The sequence below is a fragment of the Mytilus californianus genome, unplaced genomic scaffold, assembly GCF_021869535.1.
Source record: "Mytilus californianus isolate M0D057914Y unplaced genomic scaffold, xbMytCali1.0.p SCAF_6, whole genome shotgun sequence".
Taxonomy (NCBI): Eukaryota; Metazoa; Mollusca; class Bivalvia; order Mytilida; family Mytilidae; genus Mytilus; species Mytilus californianus.
In genome coordinates this window covers 114,029,712-114,055,110 of record NW_026262712.1, presented here as the reverse complement: position 1 = coordinate 114,055,110, position 25,399 = coordinate 114,029,712, and the positions used below count along the sequence as shown (strand labels likewise).

At 31.0% G+C, this 25,399-nt stretch overlaps 1 protein-coding gene across 4 annotated transcripts in view; it reads right to left on the bottom strand.

The window, feature by feature from the left end:
* The window catches only part of LOC127706471 (rho family-interacting cell polarization regulator 2-like), an 86,480-nt gene that overhangs the window by 60,629 nt on the left and 452 nt on the right, over positions 1 to 25,399 (bottom strand). For 2 of the 4 annotated variants that reach the window (XM_052211111.1, XM_052211112.1), the window contains exons 1-2: positions 14,815 to 15,519; positions 5,591 to 5,650 (exon numbers count right to left, since the gene is read on the bottom strand). In XM_052211111.1, coding sequence (XP_052067071.1) covers positions 5,591 to 5,650; positions 14,815 to 14,962 — 208 coding nt within the window. In that variant the 5' untranslated portion in view covers positions 14,963 to 15,519. Of the gene's footprint in view, positions 1 to 5,590; positions 5,651 to 14,814; positions 15,520 to 21,289; positions 21,673 to 25,399 lie in introns of those variants that run through there. The other 2 variants (XM_052211113.1, XM_052211115.1) reach the window with 2 other exon arrangements.

The following is a 25,399-nucleotide window of genomic DNA, read 5'->3' as shown; positions in this document are numbered from 1 at the left end:
CTAGTAAACCTGAAAATTACAGAGGCATAGCAATTAATTCATGCATTGGAAAATTATTTAACAGTATTCTTAATAAAAGACTTGACATTCATCTTGATAAAAATAATATAATTCATCCATGTCAGGTTGGTTTCTCAAAAAAGAGCAGAACATCTGACCATATGTTTGTTTTAAAAACCATATTAGATAAATATACTAACAGAAAAGGGGGGAAAATTTATGCTTGCTTTGTGGACTTTAAAAAGGCTTTTGATAGGGTCATACACTGTGGTATTAGATACAAATTATTGGAAAATAACATATCTGGAAAATTTTATACTATTTTAAAAGACATGTACAGAAAAAATGAAATGTCGGTGAAAGTGGGTAATGTACTAACGCCATCTTTCAGCTCGCTAGTTGGGGTTAGGCAAGGGGATGTTCTAAGCCCAAATTTATTTAAGCTTTTCATTAACGATCTGCCTCCAAGATTTGAGTCGAGTCCAGATGCTGTTTATATCAATGGGCGTAGAATTGATTGTCTTATGTACGCCGATGACATTATTATATTATCAAACACTAAACAGGGTCTGCAAACCCGACTTGATAACCTGCAAACTTATTGTATTGATTGGTGTCTAGATGTTAACTTGTCCAAAACAAAAGTTTTAATTTTTAACAAGCCTGGAAAATTTTTGAAGGAATCACTTTGTTTAGATAATGAGGCTATAGAATGTGTTAACAGATATAAATATTTAGGGATAGTCTTTACTTCCAGTGGTCTTTTTCAGCAGGGGAAAGAAGAGCTATTCAAAAAGTCCTTAAAGGCAAAATTTAAACTACAAAAATCCATGTCAGCTTGTAATCCAAGTATTGATACTGCAATCCATTTATATGATCACACAATAAAACCAATTTTATTATATTGTAGTGAAATCTGGGGTACCTTTAAGATTAACTCTGCTGCTTGCAAGAAAAAAAGTGATTATCTATTTGAATTAATTTACATAAATGATTATTTGGAAAAATCACATTTCAGGTATCTAAAATATATTCTTGGTGTAAATAAAAAAGCCTCAAATTTGGCAGTGTTATCAGAGGTTGCAAGATTTCCTCTTTATTTTTCTGTCATTATATCTATGGTAAAATATGTACACAGGCTTAACAAATTGGACGATGGGTTACTTTATGATGCTTATGTTTGTAATAAAATTTTAGATGCAGGAAACATTAATTGTTGGTATTCATCTATGAGATATGTCCTTCAATCACTTGATATACAAAATTTGAATACAAAGCTCAATAGATTAATTAAATTTGTAAAATGTAAACTTTGTAACAGTTTTAAAACATTTTGGGGGGTCAAAAGATCTGATACCTTATCACAAGGTAATAGTAAATTAGAAAATTATTTCAACCTCAAGACTGACTTCGTAAAGGAGGCTTATTTATCAATTAAAGATTTTAATATAAGAAGAGCTATATGTAAATTGAGAATAAGTGCACATGATCTTAAAATTGAGAAAGATAGGTATAGTAAAAAATACATAGAGAGAAGTGAGCGTCTATGTCATCACTGCCTATCACATGGATCAAATTCTATTGAAGATGAGACCCATTTCACAGTAAGTTGTCCTTTATATAACGAACAGAGAAAATTATTATGGGATAAAGTAAACAGTTTTTGTAATAATTTTAAAGAATTACCCAAGGATAAAAAATATTTCTGGCTGTTCACAAATGAGCATTTACCAACTCTTATGTGCCTAGGCAATTATATAATTAAGTGTTTAGAAATAAGATCCAGGTGGATACAAAATATATAAAATTATTATGCAATTATTGTTAATGTTATGTAAGACACATGATGTGTTAGGCTCTGATCCTGTCCAATATATGATAGTATTATATTAGGATATAGTTTTTCTTTTTTCCAATCATATTGTGCTTAATATTGTTGTAAATGATGCCCTTTATGGGTTCTTGATTAGATTAATAAAATTCTTCTTCTTCTTCTTCTATCGGTCAGTTTTTACTTGTGGAGGAAGTCTGATTAACGGAGAGAACCTTGACCTTTTGCAGATAAATGGCTATCATTTAATTCTGAATTTGTCCAGTATGAGGATTAATTGATTATTCTGCTTAAAATCAAAACATTACCACTTATCTTGTGCTGTATTTATATTCTGTTTTTGCTGTGTTGGTGTTATTTCAAACAATATAACTCTATTTATGCAAAGCATGAAATGTTATTTGCATAAATATGTTTATCGTGTCAAGAATACAAAGTTAATTGGTTCTAATTATCTTACTGGGAATCAAAATTAATTACTGGAAACTTAATACAGAAATTTCATGTAAATTGTTTTGTAAATAAATTAAAGGTTGGTGACCGATTTAAAAGATTCAGTATGAATAAAAAAAAATAATGACAAATATGTCAATCAAACCATTGAAACTTATAATTACCATTGAATGCTATTAAGAGAATTAAAATGTTACTCAACAATTCCATACCCTTCTGTACTTAATGTTTTTCCTCTTAAGCAAGGTATTGCATGTCTTACAATTTTAACATTTGATATTGTTACTTTAACATATTTCAAACCACAATTCATTTTGAGTTATCCCCCTTGTATTAATACTTTTAAAAGGTCATTTCTCGCAAAAATTTAAAATATTTTAACGTTTAAAGAACGTCAATTTGTCAAATTCAGCATTAATAATTCCAACACATAAAAAATTGTAAATGACATTTTGACAAATAGGACCATTAAAATGTGTTTTTGTGATTTAAAAGTGTGAAAGATGTATGTTCCAAAGTATGACATATTTATTACATGGTAATAACAATGTATTTGAGAGTTAAAAACAGGTACATTTAGATTCATTAGATAGCTCCCACAGCCGTGACATATATAACAATTAGTACTTTATGATTTGTTTCCAATAACTGTACATCATTTTTGATACATTAGTATCTACTATTTTTTTTTAATATTGTTTGTAAAACATTTATATCACTGAGTGCTTTTCTGAGCCAATGTTTCTTAGGTTTTTCTGTATTTTAAATTTTTTTAACTGATCAATAAATGTAAAATTTGAAGGAGTACTTAGAAATTATATAGAATAACCATACATTGTCTCAAAATTTAAACTGTCTTTGTACAAGACCAATATGTGAGTCTTTTGAAACACAATATCAATGTCATAAATTAATACAAGTCAGTGATGGTAAAAAGTCAAATTTTATATGATCATTACATTTTAAATGCACAAAAAGAAAAGTTGCAATAGAAAACTAGTTTTACCCAACATGTCAATGTTAAACGTTGTTGTTGAAGTTAACTGTTTTCTTGATTTAGAATGTTGTTGTCAATGACAAAATCTCTCGGAGTTCCAATGGATGCTTGTCTAATATTGAAAGGTGAGGGTTGACCTCTAGATGTTCAGTCTTTGGTTGCTTGTGTTGATGGCTTGCTGTCTTACTAATGTTTACTCATGATGTCCTTATATATGTTTTAATTTTATGTGGGTTAAATGCCTGTTTGCTTAGAACACTGAGAAACAAGACCACAATTTAATTCCTGAGGAAAATGTTACAGTAATAATCATATAATATAAAAATAAGGAGATGTGATATGATTGCCAATGATATAACTATCCACCAAAGTTCAAAAGAAGTGGATGTAAGCAACAGTGGCATGTATTAAAGTAGACAGTAGGTAGTGCAGTCGAAGAATTCTATTTTAAAATGTAGTTGACAGACCAGAGAACAGTTATTTATTTGTGCATAATTCTTTTAATTAATAAATTCAAACTAAAAATTATAAAGCCCCCTATTAAAAATACTCAGATTTTTGCTTATATAAATGTATGTGATATACATTGTTGAGTACTGTAAAGATGTCCAATTACATTCAATTAGAAGTATAAGTTATGATATATACAGGGTAAATGCGTCATGTTTTATGTATTTATAATTTTGTCATGCTCTTATATTGACCTATAAAGTAAAGGTCAGAATTTCAGTATAAAACTGACCATCATTAGTACATATGACCTTAGGGTAGAAACTGAACATCACATGATCATATCTCTTTAACAGTCAACATTCACACTTTATTACAGTAAATGACATTAATCCATCTCTACACTTCAATATTCAATGTATCTTTCATCTTAATATCTCTCTATAACAACTGACAGGAACTGGTTATAGTACATCTCCCTAATAAGGTTTATCGCACCTCATGTATATTATGACCTTATGATTGGGTTAATGCCATCATGTGGTGACCCCCTATGGATTCATAGAGGGTAAGTAGATTTCATATGGGGTTCATGATGTCACATTTACTATTAATGGTGACATCATCAATTAAACTTTTTGTATTTCATTGCATACTTTTATCCATACCTTAGCAGGGAAAGGTCTGTGTGCGATAAATTTGTTATACAGTTCACTACTGACCCCCTATGGATCCACAGAGGGTTAGTGCCTTCGGCCTCACCCCCTAAGGATGTTACTAACCCTCTATGGATCCTTATTGGGGTCAGTAGCAAACCATATATCTCATAATATCTTTTCCCACAGCCCCATATACACATCTAAATTTCTTATACCCTTGTTTAGGACAGTGGAGTGCTGTTTATGTTGATACCCCAGTAAGTAAAATGAAATATTAATTATGTGATAGTTTTATGTAAGGGAACTAGCTCTGTTTTAGGTAAGGAAACCAACTCTTTCATTGACTGCCAGATAGTCCTCAAAGGTTTCTCCATCAAAAGCATCTTAAAATATACAGGTATTGTATGTAACTCAAGTTTCTAACAAATCGTTTGCACAAAAACTAGAATAGTTTTATATACAAGGGAATTAACTCTAATCTTCTTCTGCCTAATCCTCCATTAAGAAAACATGAGGCCCGAGAACACAGTTATTTCGTAGTGCATTTCTTTTAGACAATAAATTCAAATTTAAAAAATCGCACCTGCTCTATCTCGAAAAGATTTTTACAGTGTAGTGTACTACTATTGATACAAATAATATCAAAATTATAGAAACTTCTACCAGCTCTAACTCAAAATATTGACAATTCTGTGTTAAGGGGGGCTAAAATTCAGTTTGACAGCTTCAGACATTCTAATTTTTGACCTTTTTTAACTGGACCAAATCACTACTTAACATAGAGATTCAGCACCCAAATTTTTTTTAACATGTAATTTCATCCCCTTACTTAATATTTCATGCATAAAATATCAAGAAATAAATTGGGAAAGTGTATCAAAAAAAAAATGCAAGTTATACACTGTTCACACTAGGGACTATATTTGTAGACAACGAAAACCAAAGGACAATAACTGTGTCCTTGGACCATGAATAGCTTTGTATACAAGGGAATTAACTCTTACCACCAAATCTCCTCATTGGATAAAAGAAAAAGAATCTCCTTCTGTTCAAACTGTATAGTTGTAGCATTTCTTTCAAACAATACATGCAGCAAGAAAGTTTTAGTCATTTATATTGGAATTAATTCTTCTTCTAACAAATAAATGTATTTACAGGAAAGCGGACTTGAGCTTTCTGAACAAAAGAATGAACTCTTACCCTTTCTACCAAACCCTCCTCCAAGAAAACTGGAATGTCTTGTAACTCCGATACTTCTTCCTGAAAAAGATAAAAGTACTACCGGTATTTAAATTGTCAATGATAATAAACTGACTCTCATTAATATAATTCTATATGCCTAATTATTGACAAAACTACAAGGTCAAAATAAGTATGAATAAAAGAAGATGTGGGAGAATATGACAATTAAATTGTGTGTTACTCAAAATCGAGTAAATCTAATACAGGCAGACAGATTAAAAAGTCAAGGAGTCTCAACCATAAAGATCTTTTCACAATTATTTTGAATGATTCTTTTTGTTTCAAAGAGATATAACTCAGCAATTCCAACAAGATAAGCCTCCATCAATCTTATATCCACAATCACTTATTTTATTCTAAATAGTCTACTGTAAATTCAGAAATGATTGCGTGCATTTATTATTGCGATATTTGGAGAATTAACAAAAATGCGAGTTTAATTATTGCGATTTTTGTAGAATTAACAAAAATGCAAGTTTAATTATTGCGATTAAAGCAACATACAGATATATGTATCTGATATCAGAATGCGAGTTTTTATTATTGCAATACTCAAGAAGTCGCATTATTCGCATTAATAAAAACCTCGCAATAATTTCTGAATTTACAGTATTTGCCAATTTTGTAATTGACCCTGTAATTTGAGGTCCATGCATAGGAGTTGTTTCCCTTAGGAAGTCCGTACATCTTCGTTGACAATGAGGCCATTATCTAGCAGAAAGAGTAAATTAATCTGTGTGTAATTATTGTAATCTTTAAGGTTTATCAAATCTTTTAATAAAATTTTATCTTTTGTTTGGGTAAAAACTTTTGATATAAATAATTATTTCTCATTAACAAGAGTGCACATTCTGAAATGTCTCGCGTGCTTTACTTTTGATTGAATTTATGTGGCAAGTCTATAATATGAAGGTTTCACTACAAGTATCACATAAAACTTCAACATTATCAATGTTGTATGAAAATGGGGTATGGTCAAATGAACCATGCCAGACAGACATGTACACCTTACAATCATTCCATACACCAAATATAGTTGTCCTATGCTTATAATACAGAGAAACTGATCAAACCAAAAATCTTAACATTGACCAATGAACCATGAAAATTAGATCAGGTCATAGGAACCTTGCCAGACAGATATAAACACCTTACAATAATTCCATACACCAAATATAATTTTAGTTGACCTATTGCTTATAGTATCTGATAAACTGACAAAACCACGAAAACTTATCATTGATCAATGAACTATGAAAATGAATGTCAAAAATTTTGTTGAAGGCTGTACTGTGACCTACAGTTGCTAACTTCTACATTATTTGGTCTCTTGTGGATAGTTGTCTCATTGGCAATCATACCACATCTTCTTATTTTTTTTGTACACCCTAATCAAATTTGTTCCATATACCAAATACAATTAACCTATTGCTTATAGTATCTGAGAAATAGACCAAGCCTCAAAAGCTAAAAATTGTCCAATGAACCAAAAAAAGAGGTCAATGTCAGATAAAACCTGGCAGTTGGACAAGTTCACCTTATAATCATGGTCAACCAAATTTTTCATGCAAATTAACAGGGAAATACTTAATTAATGTCTGCCACAAACAAGTCCTTCAATACTAAGCATGTGAAATAACATAATGTAAATCATAATTTTAGCCAGCCCATGCAATCCAACTTAATTATTCATAAATCAGTTTCTGATATAGGTATTGCAAGAAATTTATTTTATGGTAGAAATGAATAAAATGCTTCGCTGGGGCGCAGCTTGATACGACCGCAGAGGTCGAACCCTGAACAGTTGGGGCAAGTATGGACACAAAATTCAAGCTTGATACAGCTATGACTTTGGATTGTCATTAAATATTTGACACAGCATAGGTTTCTGACACAGGATGAATGTGGTGTAAGAACTGGAAAAAATTTAATTTACCTATTATGGTGGAATATCCATAAACTAAATTGTTTGTTAATTTCAATATATCAAAGAATATGTAGAATTCAATGTTTGATGTAATGTAATAAAGTTGAAATTTGGACCGTTTTTGTTCAATGTGGACCAATTTGGTAACATGTATAAATAATCAAAAATCTAAATACATGGGAGCCCATTTAAATACATCATAAAGGTATTAAAATAGAAAGTGACATCATAGTCATGGCTAAAAATAAACAAAAATCCTTAATCAGCAACATTTAAAGTAATATCTAAAAATAAAATTCCTTTGTAACCATAAAAGCCCATTTAAATACATCATAAAGATATTAAAATAGAAAATGACATCATAGTCATGGCTAAACATAGCAAAAAACCCTTAATCAGCATCATTTAACAGTAATATCTAAAAATGGAAATTACATCATAAAGGTATTAAAATAGAAAATGACATCATAGTCATGGCTAAAAATAAACAAAATCCTTAATCAGCATCAGCAACATTTTATAGTAATATCTAAAAATAAAATTCCTTTGTAACCATAAAAGCCCATTTAAATACATCATAACAGATATTAAAATAGAAAATGACATCATAGTCATGGCTAAACATAGCAAAAACCTTAATCAGCATCATTTAACAGTAATATCTAAAAATAAAAATTTCTTTGCAACCATAAAAGTAAAATAGAAAATGACATCATAATCATAGCTAAAAATAAACAAAATTTTTTTTTATTGGCAAATTTTAAATGGAGTTTATTATACTAAAACAATAAATTTGCAACCATAAACATGATAAAACCCCATTTAAACACATCATAAAAGTATTAAATAATTCAACTACATCATAAGGCTATAAAAATAGAAAATGACTTCATAGTCAAGGCTAAAGGTAAACAAAAAACCTTCATCAGCAAAATTTTATATTGGCAAATTTCCAATGAAGTTTATTACACTAAAATTGTTGGCAAATTTCCAATGCATTTATTAACAATTAAGTTATTGGCAAATTTCCAATTTACATAATTTAAAAGCAGTGTAGATGAGATATTTAAATGAGTTTGAATTACCAACCTTACACTGCTTTTAAATAATGTTCTTTACTCAATTATTTGTCTATTAAAATGGAAACCCTTGTTTTTTAACCTTTTTTCCCCTTATTCCTTAAACATTAGAGCCATAACCCCCCCCCCCCCCCCCCCCCCCCAAAGCCAATTATTACTTTCCAATGTAACCTAAATTTCCAATATACATAATTTTAAATTTCAGTTCCTCATGATATATAACCGTATCATTATTATTTTCTTTCATATATAAATCTGAAACAACCATCTTTAAATGGAAAATTTTAAAGAAAAAAAAAGGAAAAAAAAAAATCCTACCCCCCACACATTTTTTCAACCCCCTTTTGATTCATCATCCCCCACCTCAATCACAACCTTCAATGTGTGGTATGGTACATTGCAATACAATTTCACAGAGATCCATACACTTGAACACAAGTTTTTGTTGCAAACTAAAAAAATCCTTATTTTCGACCAATATTTGGCCCCTTATTCATAAATGTTTGAGCAATTAACCCCAAAACTCAATTCCTACTTTCTCTTCGTGATAAAAAATAACTAACTTAAAATGTAAATTTTAAACAAAAAAAAAAGGAAAAAAAAAAATTACCCCTTTTTTGACCCCGGCCCCCCTTATGATTCATCACCTCCACCCCCCTTTCCCCCCAAACCAAGCTCAATAACAGCCTTGCCTTTATGGTATGGTACCTTGTAATACAATTTTAGAGAGATCCATACACTTGAACACAAGTTATTGTCTAGAAACTAAAAAATGCTTATTTTAAACCCCTTTTTAGGCCCATTATTACTAAACGTTTTGGGCAATTACCACAACACTCAATTCCAGCTTTCCCTTTGTGAAATGGAACCTTGTAGTAAAATTTCAGAAAGATCCATACACTTACACACAAGTTATTGTCATGAAACTAGAAAAATGCTTGTTTTTTGCCCCCTTTTGGCCCCTTATTCCTAAAATTTTGAGGCAATTAACCCCAAAATCAATCCCAGCATTGACCCTTTGTGATATGGAATCTTGTGGTACAATGTCAAAGAGATCCATATGCTAACACACAAGTTATGTCTGGAAGTTACAAAAATGCTTATTTTCGGCCCCTTTTTGGCCCCTAATTCCTTAACTGTTGGTACCATAACCCCTAAAATCAATCCCCACCTTCCTATTGTGGTATTGAACCTTATGGTAAAATTTCATAGAGATCCATTCACTTAAACTAAAGTTAGAGTGCGAAAACCATTGTGTATTCGGACGCCGGACGACGACGACGACGACGACGACGACGACGACGACGCCAACGTCATACCAATATACGACCTCAAAATTTTTTTGCGGTCGTATAAAAATGATTCTTTAGTTAAAATGATAATTTATTGGAAGAATATAGGTAAACTTTGAAGTACTGTTTTCATGGCAAGCTGTTACATTATACATTGAAATAACAAAACCAGTACTTAAAATACCATCATAATTTTCCATTTTTCCATAAGATTACTTGTGACATTATGATCCAACTAATCATTTCTAAAGTTTTCCTCTGAAAAACAATAACATAACAATTTACTTTTCCCAAGTTTTGTCAGGTAATTAGAGACATAACAATTTACTTTTCCCAAGTATTGGTCAGAAAACCAGACACAAAACAATTTACTTTTCCCAAATTTTGGTCAGACAACCAGAAACATAACAATTTACTTTTCCCAAGTTATGGTCAGAAAACCAGACACATAACAATTTACTTTTCCCAAGTTTTGGTCAGAAAACCAGACACATAACAATTTACTTTTCCCAAGTTTTGGTCAGAAAACCAGACACATAACAATTTACTTTTCCCAAGTTTTGGTCAGAAAACCAGACACATAACAATTTACTTTTCCCAAGTTTTGGTCAGACAACCAGAAACATAACAATTTACTTTTCCCAAGTTTTGGTCAGAAAACCAGACACATAACAATTTACTTTTCCCAAGTTTTGGTCAGAAAACCAGACACATAACAATTTACCTTTTCCAAAGTTTTGGTCAGATATCCAGAAACACGGCAATTTACCTTCTTCCAAGTTTTAGTCAGATATCCAGAAATACAAGGACTTACATTTCCACAATGTTCCACAGAAAAAACAGAAACAAAATAGTTAACAGTGAATGATTTTGGGATTATTCTGGTAAACTCTGGTGTTAAATAAGAATATAGGTTTAAAATACAAGTTCTATTTCTAATATGGTAATGTATCATAGTCCCTCTATGCTATTCACCCTATAATACAACTGGAAAACAAACACATCACAAAATTTACATGTTATTTTTATAATCACTTGAGCTACATGCAGGTATTAAAGCTTTTAAACCCACATTCATAAATTCTACACAAGAGTCCCAGTATTGAGCCTAACCCATCTCTTCAATGAGTGGAAAGGAGGGAGGGGAGAGGGGGGATAATCATCCAGTGAAAATGCTTCTGAAAGTGATGAAGGCATTTTCATTGGGTTAACTATGGCAAATTAATTACTGGTATGTATCAAAACAACCCAATACACTTTGTCATTTGCTGTATCAATCTCCATTGAAGAAGATCATTACCTGATCAGACATCAAAGGAATTTACCTGAGGATGATTGACAGGTGTAATTAACAAATGTATACACCAGATTGATCATGGTAGATTTAGTAAGATTTTCTGTACAAAGAAAAAACAAAACTATATTTTACTACTTTCAAAGATTACAGAAACAAAAAATAATAATTACGGTAACTGTTCTATTCACTTGTGTTGTTGGTTTGTCTGTTTCACTCTTACAATTTATTACACAATCTTCATTTGCATATATTCTTAAATAGTATTCCTGGCTGAAATGTCTTATTGGTATGTTAGGTGTCCCACTACCACCCTTCCCTCTTCCTTAAATTTAAATTGACCTCATTCAAAACAAAATAGACTCAAATCAACACCACAATCCTTTCCCTAAAAATTCTGTCAATCCTGCCATATGATAAAGCTTGAATGACTTTCCCTCTCTTTTGTGGTTAATGTTCATTCATTTAAATTAATTGTTTACAAAATAAACATATTTTCTTAAAAATAATGAGTCAGGGTCATATTTTATTCCTAAAAATAATGAGATCTTGTATCAATCGGTTCAATATCTGAGTTACATTATAAAGATAAGTAGTAAATAGGTTTTAAGAAAAGTAAACAAAGAACCAGGAAAGAAAAGCTGGCAGTGATTGGTATACAGTGAAAATTTTAATATATAATTATTATTACAGTGAAATCTGTTTAAACTTCATCAGAAGTGTACCTTTGTTCAGATTAGACAGGTGAACAGTTTCCACAGGTTAAAGTATGAAATAATTTATCCCCATAAGTGGTGATACGAGAGTTCAGTTTACAACTGTTTCCCATTTCCACAGAGTTTCGGTTTTCAACACTCACTCACTGGTTTCACTGTGTACTTAATACTGTATACATAGGAATGTCTACTGAACTCTGTACCTGGGTATCAAACAGATTTATCTGATGAACCATGAGTGAAAATAAAGTTTATTTAATAAAATTTAATTAGTTATTGTAAGCTTGATTATCTGGTACCTAGAAGAGACAGACCTGGTTATTAATGTTTATTTTGCTTACTCATGATGTTGTGTAACAGCTGGTCAAACTGAAGTCAATACAAAACACTTGATAGTGTTCAGTAACTTTAAAACTAAAATATAATGGGAAGTAAGAAATTAGAATATTGATTGATTAAATGGCGGAATCTAATAAAATGTATCTGTTAAAAGAGCTTATGTTACATGTAGTTTATATGTATTGACTTTAAATTTTCTATTCTATTTCTGCTTTTCTCTGTATCAGGTTACAAGCCAATAATTATAAGAAGTTGAGTCAAGGTCATGACTCATTACACCTTAAATCAAGGGCAATAACTTAATTTTGAGGTTGTCAAAGGTCATTCCCATGCAGACTGACTGTCTAAAATTTTATTTCAATCTCATTGCAACATGGAACTTGCAAAAACTTAGGCTCTGATCATGGTATCTTAAGTAAAAAATAGGCTCTGATGACTGATGAGCATCTTGAATAAAAACTTAGGCTCTGATGGGCATCTTAAATAAAAACTTAGGCTCTGATGGGCATCTTGAATGAAAACTTAGGCTCTGATGGGCATCTTGAATAAAAACTTAGGCTCTGATGGGCATCTTGAATAAAAACTTAGGCTCTGATGGGCATCTTGAATAAAAAATAAACCAGGTTAATAATTGGGGATTAATTCTCTTTCAATTGAAAATATTTTCAGTGTTAGGAATTTTTTTCAGCTGAGTCTTTTTACTTTTAAAGTGTGGTTCGATGAATTTCCAAAGGTATGATGTAGGGTTCAATTCACAGGTCCTAAAATCAAATGCATTCCAAAATTTCTACAATATGCAGAACTACCGGTAAATGCTGTTTCAGAAAGAGTAACATATGGTACCCCACAGAATAAACTGTGAGGTGTCATTGTGTTTTGTCATAGGGTGGTGTGTCATATGGAGTCCATGCAGCTAGCCCTGAAATGACTTTAAATACAGTAAAACTGCAAAATTCCAAACAATCTTGACTATTTGTCTCAGTCATGATGACAAGTAATATAAAGCTCAACCCACACCCAAAATGATATTCATACAGGAAGCGCATTTTGTTTTATCTAATTGATGGCATTAATCACCCTTTGGGCATTGCATGTGTATAAAAGTAAAGAGAAGTTTTTATATATAAATATAACGCAAATTTGCAGATCTAACATTGTTGGGCTAAATTTGAGACGAATTATATATATTATGGTGTTAGCCCTGAATAACCATGGGTAATCTGATGGAGAATGTTTAGACGTATATATAGATGGTTACCAATGAGACAATTAACCACCAGTAGTTGTCGTTTGTTGATGTGGTTCATAATTGTTTCTCGTTTTTCGTTTTTTATATAGATTAGACCGTTGGTTTTCCTGTTTGAATGGTTGTACACTAGTAATTTTTGGGGCCCTTTATAGCTTACTGTTCGGTGTGAGCCAAGGCTCCGTGTTGAAGACCGTACTTTGACCAATAATGGTTTACTTTTATAAATTTTGACTTGGATGGAGAGTTGTCTCATTGGCACTCATACCACATCTTCTTGTATCTAAGACAAAAGGACAAGGACGCGATCTACTTTAATAAGCCTAAATCATGTTCTTGTAATTTGCCAATGTTTGCTTAAAATATGACAAATCAACCGACAATGTCACTCTATATGACATCACAGTGAAATTGTGTCATTCAGCTTTAGCCAAAATCAACATCAGTTTATCTATTTACAATGAACTTGCAGGGCCAAATTAGCTCATCAATGTACCCCTCTTTAAACATTGAACCATTTTACCTAAACAGGTTGAGGTTCATCTCCCAAATGGGTCTTAATAAGCCATTTGGGGTATTATAGCCCAAATGGGATAAACATTTTCAGTGCAAAATATATGAATTTTTTAATTGAACAAAAATATTAAAAAGCCGTGTATTTGTTTCAGTTAATAAAAGCAACTTTCAATTAGGTACTTTTCCATAAAATGAATAAATTGCTAGATTGATCCCTCTGAAAGTCAGCATCTTCCAAAGGATCCAACTCTGACAAAAACAATAAGGTATTCAGAGAAATTGCTAACCAAAAGTTGTTGCCTTTTAAGTAATCATGATTGCACTCTGCAATATTTTCAATTTAATAAAAAAAAAAAAAAAATTGGCTGTAAATTTGGCACAGCAAAATTATATCCCATTTGGAAGATAATCCCAAACCTGCTGTTTTACTGAGCAATGCAAAAATGGCTTAATACCTGCAAACTTTCTTGATCTCGAGGGCATTGGCCGCTGACTGTTGAAATCCTTCATTACATAATGTATAAGAGATATATTATATGTAGTTCCTCTTGAGCTTGAATTACTAACAGAAAAGTTGGCAGGTTTAATGAAACATTTCAGGGATTCACAGGAAAGACAAATTAACTGGCTCATATATTCATTTTGAATTACTGTACATGTGTATCATGTATACTAACACATGTAATTAAAAGAGGATAACATAACTGCTGAAACAATAAGTAAATAACTAAACCTCCCCCCTTTTTGTTCTAAAACAAAAGTAATTAACATACCTCTTCTTGGAGCAGAAACAGGTAAATTTTGTCCTAAATTAAATGTCACAGAACGTTTTACACCTTTGAATATTCTTAAACGATTCTGTTTCATGCTGGGAGAATGGTGTAAGTCTGTTAACCTGCTCTCGTCTCTCAAACGTTGCATTTTGATCGTCCAAACTGTTCAAATTATTTGACATCTAACAAAAATTTTCAATTTTTTTATCTATCACAATAAATTCAGATTTCAAAGATTTTCAAATCAAATCTAATTCAAAATATTCCACTTATATCCAAAAATATCTCTGATTTTAGAAGTATTTTCCACCTATTTGGTATTAATACTATATATACTCCATCCTAATTTAAGGCACTCTTGTCTCCTCCAGTCTCCAGTCACATTAAAATTCCACAATGTAAACAGATACTTTTATCAATAATATAATTAAATCCCTGGTAAGAATGTCTTTGTTTAGATTTGTACTCACTTTGTTAAAGGTTCTTTACCTTCAGGTGTCAAAAATCACTTGATCAGGTAATGATGTATTAATTATTGTCACTTCTCAAAATCACTCACTTATAACCAAATATTGGTATTACTTATACTATTAAAATAATTTTCCCCCATTATCCTAGTGGAAAAGTCTATTAATTCTTATTTCAAAGTTACTAATTGTGAATTATCCTTTCATATTAAGCTCCTACATTTCATAAAATTGATCGAGGACTCATAATAAATGCACAAAAATCATTTTCAATAAATATTCTTCTCACTTTACATAATTTTGAACGTAACTGATAAGATTAACTATTTTTCATAGTATATTATACTTTGGTGAAGTCCTTTGTTATAACTTATATAACGTGTAAGTATTGGAAGAATATATTCAGATGTTTACTTCCATATGTTACCACAGGAATGTAACGTTAGTCATATTTGGTATTAAAAAAACATCATTTTTTACCATTTTAATTAAGTTCCGGTTGCCTATAAATTCAGTATCAGTAGCAAATATCACATTAAACTTTGTAAATAAAGTAACAATAAGTAATCTCAGGTTAAATGTTAGGAACTTTAATAGCTTTTCCCTTTTCCTATCTGACTGAAATTTTCTTTAAAAGACATAAAGGGTAATTTCTATACACTATGTTAAATGGAAATTGACATCGCAGCCTCCGTGTCAAGATTTAATCATACAAATACTTTCACGGAAGTGCCCATGCATACCTGTATGTAATTACTCCAGGTAGATAGAACCTATTGTATGCTAGATCACATATATGTGTCCTAAATCAAATGGTCATTCTATACCAATATGCTTAAGTCAGAAAATCGGAATGACCATGTAATGGCTCACCAGGTATTGAAAAAACTAGGATAAAAAACTTTTCAGAAAAAAAAACTTCATGTTTTGCATTCAAAAAGAATGCCCCCTTTTGACATGCATAAAAATAAATGTAACACAGTCAAATTTGCATTTCAATATCCCTGGCCTTTTAAAATTATTCCCAGATCTTACTTTACAGTTAAAGAGAAATACTCAGAAATTTTTTTACAATGTCCCAGTTGATTCCATTTCAATATCCCTCAGGTCCTTAAAAATTCCCAGATCTTACTTTACAGTTAAAGAGAAATACTCAGAAAAAAGGTTACAGGGTCCCAGTGGATTCCATTTCAATATCCCAGGGCTATTTAAAAATCCAAGATCTTTCTTAACTGTTAAAGAATACAGAATTTCAACCTTTCTAATTTTTTTGGTTTTCCTAAATAAAATGTATTTCTGACTGGAAGACTATAGATACAAAGTGTTAACTACCAGTATACATGTAGCTCTCAAGTTCTGTTAAACCAGGTGAGCTAATAGGTTTCACCTGACATTTACCTTATATATTTAAAAAGAAAATTAAAATTTCATTTTCCATTCGTTAAAAACGACAATACGGAGGTCAAACTTTTTAACATTTTGGGCCCTTGGCTATTGGTAACAATGGCACAGCTCATTTAAACATGCTTTAATAACATTTTAATAGATTTTCCATTAGATCAAGACCCCTGGCTACTTGACAAGGAAAAGTATCTAAATATTTACCTATTATACTATATAATTAGGGCCCAGACTAATCTATCACTCTTAATTCATTTTTATCCATCCTATGTCAATACACAATACATATCATCAATTATTGGGTGAGAATGTCACAATGATTTAAAGGAATCGTCATGGAAATACTATTTTTATTATTACATAAAACCTGTAATACATCAGAACAGGCTTTGATCAATTAAATTCACAACATGATCATCAACAAGATAATCAAGTTAATATATAAACCCTACTCTTAGTACAAAATCATCAATTCTACAAACAGGATTTTTTCAGGAGGGGTGTATTGTGAATGAGGAATCATTGACAGACCATACTGAAACAGAAATTTTAAATTTTTGTTTATTTTTATTTGTTTAAAAAAAAGTTTTAGAAATGAGGACCCTACTTTCCCGTCCTGGATCAGCCACTAATCTGATATTAACTGTCACATTCAATGTAGGTCTTCCCTAAAATACATCAACCTAAATGTATATTGCACTACTGGACCCTATCAACAAATATCAATAAATCAGGCGACCAAGGACATGTATTGCCTGCCAAAAATAATTTAAAGGTAAATGAACAGAAGGTGCAATACTTCCAAAAGGCTTTAGCAACATCAGAAAGATGTCAACTCTGCTATGCACAGGATGCAAACATTATCTGACATATATCATACAACATTTATAATATACCTGTTGATTGTATTGATCTGATGTTAACAGCTGTTTGTCTGATAGGCAATATATTTCAGTGTGTAGTTTTCTAAGTAATGTTTTCTTAGTAATTTGCAGGGTTTGGCAGAATAAATACTGTTAATTTAGAATTTAAGGTGTTTATTTATTAAGCTTTAGTAGAAAACTGTAAGGCGATTACTTTACATTGTTGTTGTATGAATAAAAGGAGATATGTGAGGGTACATGGGGTACATGTCAATCAGACAGCAATCAAACAATACAAATAACTAAAAGACATTTAGAGAGTTTTCAACAATAGAAAGCCCTAAGGGAGCAACCATTTAACTTCAATGGGGGGGTTATGGTTTTTTGTCTGAGTCAGATTTTTTTTTTAGTTTTTCAACACTATCAATCAAATTATTTTTTTCAAAATTTAACACTATAAGGTATGGGGAAAATTTGGATTCAGAATATTTTTTCTTGTCATCTGCTTGACCACAATATTTTTTTTAAATCAAATTGGAGATCAGAATATTTTCTTTAGGAAAAAACCATAACCCCTCCTTGAAGTTAAATGGTCGTTCCCTAAATTATCCCAATTCTAAACAAGTTGTGAATGAAATTACAGAAAACTATCACAGATCTGTCATCAATTCTAAATTCTCTAAATTAACAAAAAATAATTCGTAAGGGTTCCGCGGAACCCAGTATCTCGCCTACTTTTGCTGTTAATCGCAGGCTCAACAAAAATGAGGAAAAAAAAATAATAACAATATTCCTTTCGATACAATCTTTTGATTGTAAGAAGCTTCTGTCCAAGTGTAGTAGAAATCCAGGCTAGTTTATGAAAGTTATTAAAATTTCAAAAACTTTAACCACAGAGTGAAATTATTTGTGGACGCCGCCGCCGACGGAATGTAGGATCGCTATGTCTTGCTTTTTCGACAAAAGTCGAAGGCTCGACAAAAAACATAAAGACACAAGACAACCACTGACAAGATTCCTGAGAGGCATATCAACATGTTAGGGGTTAATTAATTTTTAATGAGATCTCAACCCTCCCCTTTTTTATCTATCAATTGACTACAATAATAACTTACACCAGGATGTCATGAAATGTAATTGGATATCCTGCATTTACCATGCTTTACCATGGAACATGCTATTGCAAACATGATGATGTACATGTACGCATGTATTGTAGTAGAATTATATTACTGGCAAAATTGAAATGCAAGTTCAAATTATTGCAATGTAAACTGTGTTCAAGTTTTTGCAATAATTTCTGAATCAAAATTTTTTTTTTATTAATTCCTTTATTGCAAAACTTATGGGTAAATATTTATCTTGGGAATAAGACAAAGAGTGTATGTGAATGAGACAGCCTACCGACAGTTCATGCTTAGACTAATATGCCTTAAATATTGAACAGTTAATATTACTAAGCTCTGGAAAAATTTGTGGAATTATCTTACATAACGGTATTAAGCATTTCCTTCCTTTCAGAAATAAACTAGAACATTTTTCATGCATGACAAGAAGCCCAAGCATCACAATTTTGACTTTTGTACTGTCTTTAACTGCACATTTATGCCACCAAAAAAACAATGTCCTCAGTAAAATTGTCACATAATTGTCAATAATTGTCTCTCTGTGTGTGGGATACATGTACATGTATTTACAACCTAATGTCACTGTCGTGTTTACATATGTAGCAAACATGTTTGCGTTGGTCAGATTCCATCAAAGTTGACACCTTTAAAGGTTTTTAACAGATATTTTGTGTCCTTGTTTGTCTGAACGGATGAAAGTTCACACAAACACATTGTAAACAATGTATCTTTTTATCTTTGACAACTATAAAGACAAACAGATATTTCATTAAATATTTTAATTTTTTCTTCTTCTTTTATTGATTAAAATGGTAGTAAAATTCTCAACAACATTTTGGCAGAATACTTTCCTCTTACTTTTATGGTTTTCAAATCTTTTCAAATTTAATGTTTTTTCTTCCCTAATCACACAGTAATTATAACAAACAAGTTATATTTTTCAGTTATGAGTGTTTTGCTTGTGAGAGAGCTGTCTACTACATTTTTGTAATAGTTTTCATTTGAACTTTGATGGATAGTTGTCTCATTGGCAATCATATCATCCTTGATAATGATACGTTTAATATCTACTCAAAATATAATAGTTAGTTATGAATTTAAACAGGTTTACACACCCTACATGAATCAGAGAAGAAAAACTGCATATCTAATCTAAGTTTCTTACAAAATTTAATTGGTTTGATACAGATTTTTTTTCCTGGCAAGGTTATCATATGCCAGAATGGGAGATAACTCAAAAAGATATAATAGAATGTTTTTATCAACCTGTTTATTTAGAGCAATGTGATGTTCCAAAAATTTTGAAAACAAAATTACACATAGAATTTGTTCATACAGATAAATAGGATAAGCTATTCACACAGATAAAAAATTGACTGAGATTCACCATCTTACATTTCTAGTATTTTATCCTTGCACTTTGTTGAAGTATCTAAAAACAGCTAACTTCTACATCGTTTGGTCCTGGGTGGATAGTTGGCAATCATACCACATCTTCTAATCTTTATATGGACAGTAACAGCAGTAAAAACAGATCTAAACATAGACAGTTCACAGCAGTCAAAACACAATTCTACAATAACATGGACCATTTTAACCTTTTAGCGTCACCAAACAATAGTCTCAATGATGTCCCTGTACAATTCTACAATAAGCTGGACCATTTTAACCTTTTAGTGTCTCCAAACAATAGTCTCAATGATGTCCCTGTACAATTCTACAATAACATGGACCATTTTAACCTTTTAGTGTCTCCAAACAATAGTCTCAATGATGTCCCTTGACAGTTCTACAATAACATGGACCATTTTAACCTTTTAGTGTCTCCAAACAATAGTCTCAATGATGTCCCTTGACAGTTCTACAATAACATGGACCATTGTAACCTTTTAGTGTCTCCAAACAATAGTCATAATGATGTTCCTGTACAATTCTACAATAACATGGACCATTGTAACCTTTTAGTGTCTACAAACAATAGTCTCAATGATGTCCCTTGACAATTCTACAATTAAATGGACCATTGTAATCTTTCATTGTCTCAAAATAATAGTCTCAATGATGTCCCTTGACAATTCTACAATTAAATGGACCATTGTAATCTTTTAGTGTCTCCAAACAATTAAGACTCAATTATGTCCCTGTAAAATTCTACAATAACATGGACCATTGTAACCTTTTTAGTGTCTCAAAACAATAGTCTCAATGATGTCCCTTGACAGTTATACAATAACATGGACCATTTTAACCTTTTAGTGTCTCAAAACAATAGTCTCAATGATGTCCTTGACAATTCTACAATAACATGGACCATTGTAACCTTTTAGTGTCTCAAAACAATAGTCTCAATGATGTCCCTTGACAATTCTACAATTAAATGGACCATTGTAACCTTTTAGTGTCTACAAACAATAAAGACTCAATTATGTCCCTTGACAATCCTTCAATAACATGGACTATTGTAACCGCTCTGATCTTTTTTATAAATAAAAACTCACTGAAGGCTTTCAAAAATTTGACACTTTAACAAGGTCATTGTACTCACTGATACCACATACAAAGGTCACACATAGTTCACTGATAAACCACAAGAGGGGAAATAACTCATAATTCCTACCTGGTGTTGTATAATTCCGAGGACACTGTTGCACCTCTGTGTAAGGTTCTATCCAATATTCTGTTGGAATAATATTTTCCCAATCAAAACTTGTCATTATGAAAAATTAGCAGAAAAAATCCAAATTGTAAAACATCTCTATCCTTATTTTATAATGGCATCTCTATTCAAATTTTATAATTCCAAAAAACTATACTGGTACAATTGTTTGTTGAATTAATTATCATATGATCACTGGTCAACAGTAAAAACAATATTCTATCCTTCTGTCAAACAATTTTCTTCACATTACTAACAAATCACCCCATATAATTAAGATGTTGTCTGAGAGCTGTTTTTGGCACGGCAACAGCGAACTGGTAATATTTTTCTGCGACAAAGTGCCAAAACGCTTCCTGCTATGTATATACCTTGTGTCAATAAGTTTCAGATGTAAACGATAAAAAGTAAGTTTGTTAATCACTAAGTAATGATTATTTTGGGAATTATTTCACACATTTTTCTTGTATTAGTTATTAATTAGTAGTCGGGCATACTAAAACTTCAAGTAATAGTTCTTTGAACAGAAGTTAATTTTTGGTCCATCGTTGTCCTTTTTGTTTCCACAGAAACAAAATTTTAAATCAGAAACTTGCTAAACAGTCAAGCAAATTGTTCCTTGATTATTTTCATAAAAAAGTCATTAAACTGAACTGAAGTAGAAAAACTTGGCACTATCATCAAATATAATCGAAAAAATATTACTGGTGATTATGTTTATATCAAATGAAATTATTTTCATCTGAATGATTACTTCTTTATAGTCTTTCAATCCTCCAGCAAAAAAAAAACCAAGCTTAAAACATGATCTTCAAAATAAGCTGACAACTATGCTGGTTATATCGAATTCAAAAGCTATCTGATCACAGAAGTCACACCCCCACTGGTTTTCAACATAATCTTTGATCATGCCTAGAAATTGATGTTTAATGGAATACATAAAAAAATTCTGTTGCAATCATTACATATGATCAACCACGTTCTCGTTATTCAAGTCTTATAATGTGTATTTCATCCTTTAAATATCATAGAAAATTTGTTCATTATTAATAATATGTTACAAAAAAATGGTTTATCCAAAAGATGTATCTTGCATCATTCCACCACAGCTTAATATGATCTCATGTCAAGTATTTATCTTCATCTATTCAAGGAAAAAACTCAGCAGATATCAGACGAACTACGATTAAATTTCACAAAAATTTGAATCTTGCACAGATTATGAAGTCAACATGTAAAATGCACTCCTCTGAATGAAATTAAATTTGAAGCGTAAATATAATTCCAAACATTCAACCTTGTGATCTAGACATCAGATAAATGAAAATGAATCTTAAAATATCATCTGAGGTGAAAATAGGAAATATATCAGAAAAAAGCAAATTTTATGGATAATATTTTGTTTAAATTTTAGGAAAATGCAAAACAAAAATAAATCAGAATTTTCAAAATTTGTGAGAGTGTTTATTCTAGTTGTTGCATGTTTGCTTTTATGACTTTTTTACCAACAACAAAAAATTAAAAAAATGCTAGGTTTCTCCTAATATGGCCTCCCACTTTCACCTATAATCTAATCAATTTTCAATTTCTATTGTAATAGTTCAGAGTACAATAGGTAATTTGCTCTGTATCAAAATTGTCCAAATATATCGGATCATTAATCAACAACGTCACCATATCCTGTACCTAAAATTTGTACATATGTTTTTATATATTTTAATGCCTTTGCATTATTCATGCTTAATACTCAGGAGATCAAATATTTAATAAATAAAATGAATCATGGACCAAACTTTTTTTCTTGAAGACTTTAGATGTTTTTGTTAATTCCGAAATTACTTTCTCCTTTTTCTTCTGAATGGCATATATCTATTTTATGGTATGATGCCTAATCAATCAAATCCAACAATTTAACAAGATAAATATTATTTTACAAAAAATAAAAATATACAAAAGTGTAATCACAGTCAGACATGATAACAATGGTCATTAAATTTAAATCTCAGATGAAAATAGTAACAGGAAAAGATGAAAATGTTGATAAATTTCTTATGCATAGAAGGGGGATAAACCTTTACAAATAAACCTCTCAGTGCAAACATCTGCACAGTTATCATCATGTAAGTATAAATAATATTAAATGATCTAAAATATCATATAACGATAACCCTTATCACTTCTAATATAATCCAGAATGAAATGTCAGATCTAAAGAGCAAAAAAAAAACTTCAAAATCCGTTAATTAAAATTTTGACATGTCAGATCAGATTTGCATATAATAATTTATTAAAAGATATTTTTTCTATTTTTGTAAAACCAAAAAAATTGGCAGTGTTTGATTAATTTAAGTTTTTAAATCCAAAGGGAGACAACCAGAATTTTATATGTAAAATTTTACAACATTATGATCAACATCAGCTGCCTTTTGAAATTGGTCCAATTATTGTTGTTGACTGGAACGATACTTTAATTAAATCTATAACTACCTATAATTTCTAGTTATATAAAACTTTATTTGTAAACAGAGGCCACACAAAGCAAATGATCATTAGTATTTTTACACATCTTGAGACAAATATATGTGTCTTTGTACATGTACTTTATGCCTAAACACACAATTGTCAAGACACTGATACTTATATCACACACCCTATCTTCTGGTATAGAAATAGTACAACCAATAATTATACATCAGGCTGTTAGAGGAAAAATTAAAATTATGAGCCAATTATAATAAAACTTAATGCCCATACCTCCATCAATGTTTGGTATAGTCATCAAACTAACAATCAATGAAGGTCATCCTCTTTTCTTATATTATAAGTGCCAAATGTAATGAGTACTGTAAAACCCATCTGTGGAGATATAGCATGTTTACAATGCTTTGATCTAAGGCGGCTTTTTATTGTTCTCCCAAGAAATTCTATAAACATCTTAGCTATCAAACAGAAAATTTTAAAACAGTACCTTGTTGTTTTAAATTTATTGCATCACACTAAACCAAATTTGATAATTTAGCCTTACAGAAATAAATGATAAGATCAGGGTGAAACAAATTTTTATAAGAAAAGCTTATAGAAGTTCATACCTGATTAGAATCAGGTTTATTCACCAGACTATACACAAATGTTAAAATGCACTAGGGAGAATACTGCTTTATTAACCTTCAACATTGAAAATCAAACAGGCTTATCCTTCTTTTAAAACATATGATTATTTAAAAAGAATGGACAAGTAATTTACATGAGCTATCAATATTTGGTTGGCAATTACACAGACCCTTTCCCTTTAGATTGACCTTTATTTTGACCTATGACCTTAACCATTCTCTAATTATTGTCATTCTTTTTGAGTTGTCCATAAGTGACCAGTTGTTTGGCAAAATTATTTCATACTGGTTTTGGCTTTGATATATTTTTCTGTGGTTTATAATTTAACTATTAGGTAATTTGGTTTTCATGGTCTAACTTTTGTCTAAAATCTGTTAGTATTCATACTTTGATGAGTTGAGCCTTTTTTCAATTAATGTTTTATAGTGTGTCCTTTTATGTCATATTTTTACACCACTCTCTCAGGTAAGGATGAAGGTTGGCGCAAGATAAAATGTTCAAACCCGCTGCATTTGTTTGCACCCGTCCTAAGTCAGGAACCTGATGTTCAGTGGTTGTCATTTGTTGATGTGGTTCATATGTGTTTCTCGTTTTTTATATAGATTAGACCGTTGGTTTTCCTGTTTGAATGGTTTTACACTTGTAATTTTTGGGGCCCTTTATAGCTTGCTGTTCGGTGTGAGCCAAGGCTCCGTGTTGAAGGCCGTACTTTGACCTATAATGGTTTACTATTACAAATTGTGACTTGGATGCACAGTTATCTCATTGGCACTCATACCACATCTTCTTATATCTATTTGATTGATACACACTACAATAGACTAAGCCTCCCCCCTCTTTTCCACCCTAATCACAACAAATATACTCCAATGATGTATTACACTTAATTCCATTCTGCTTCCTCCTTGCAATATATATATTTAGTCAAGACTGATGATAAATGTTGAGTGTGTTTAATGA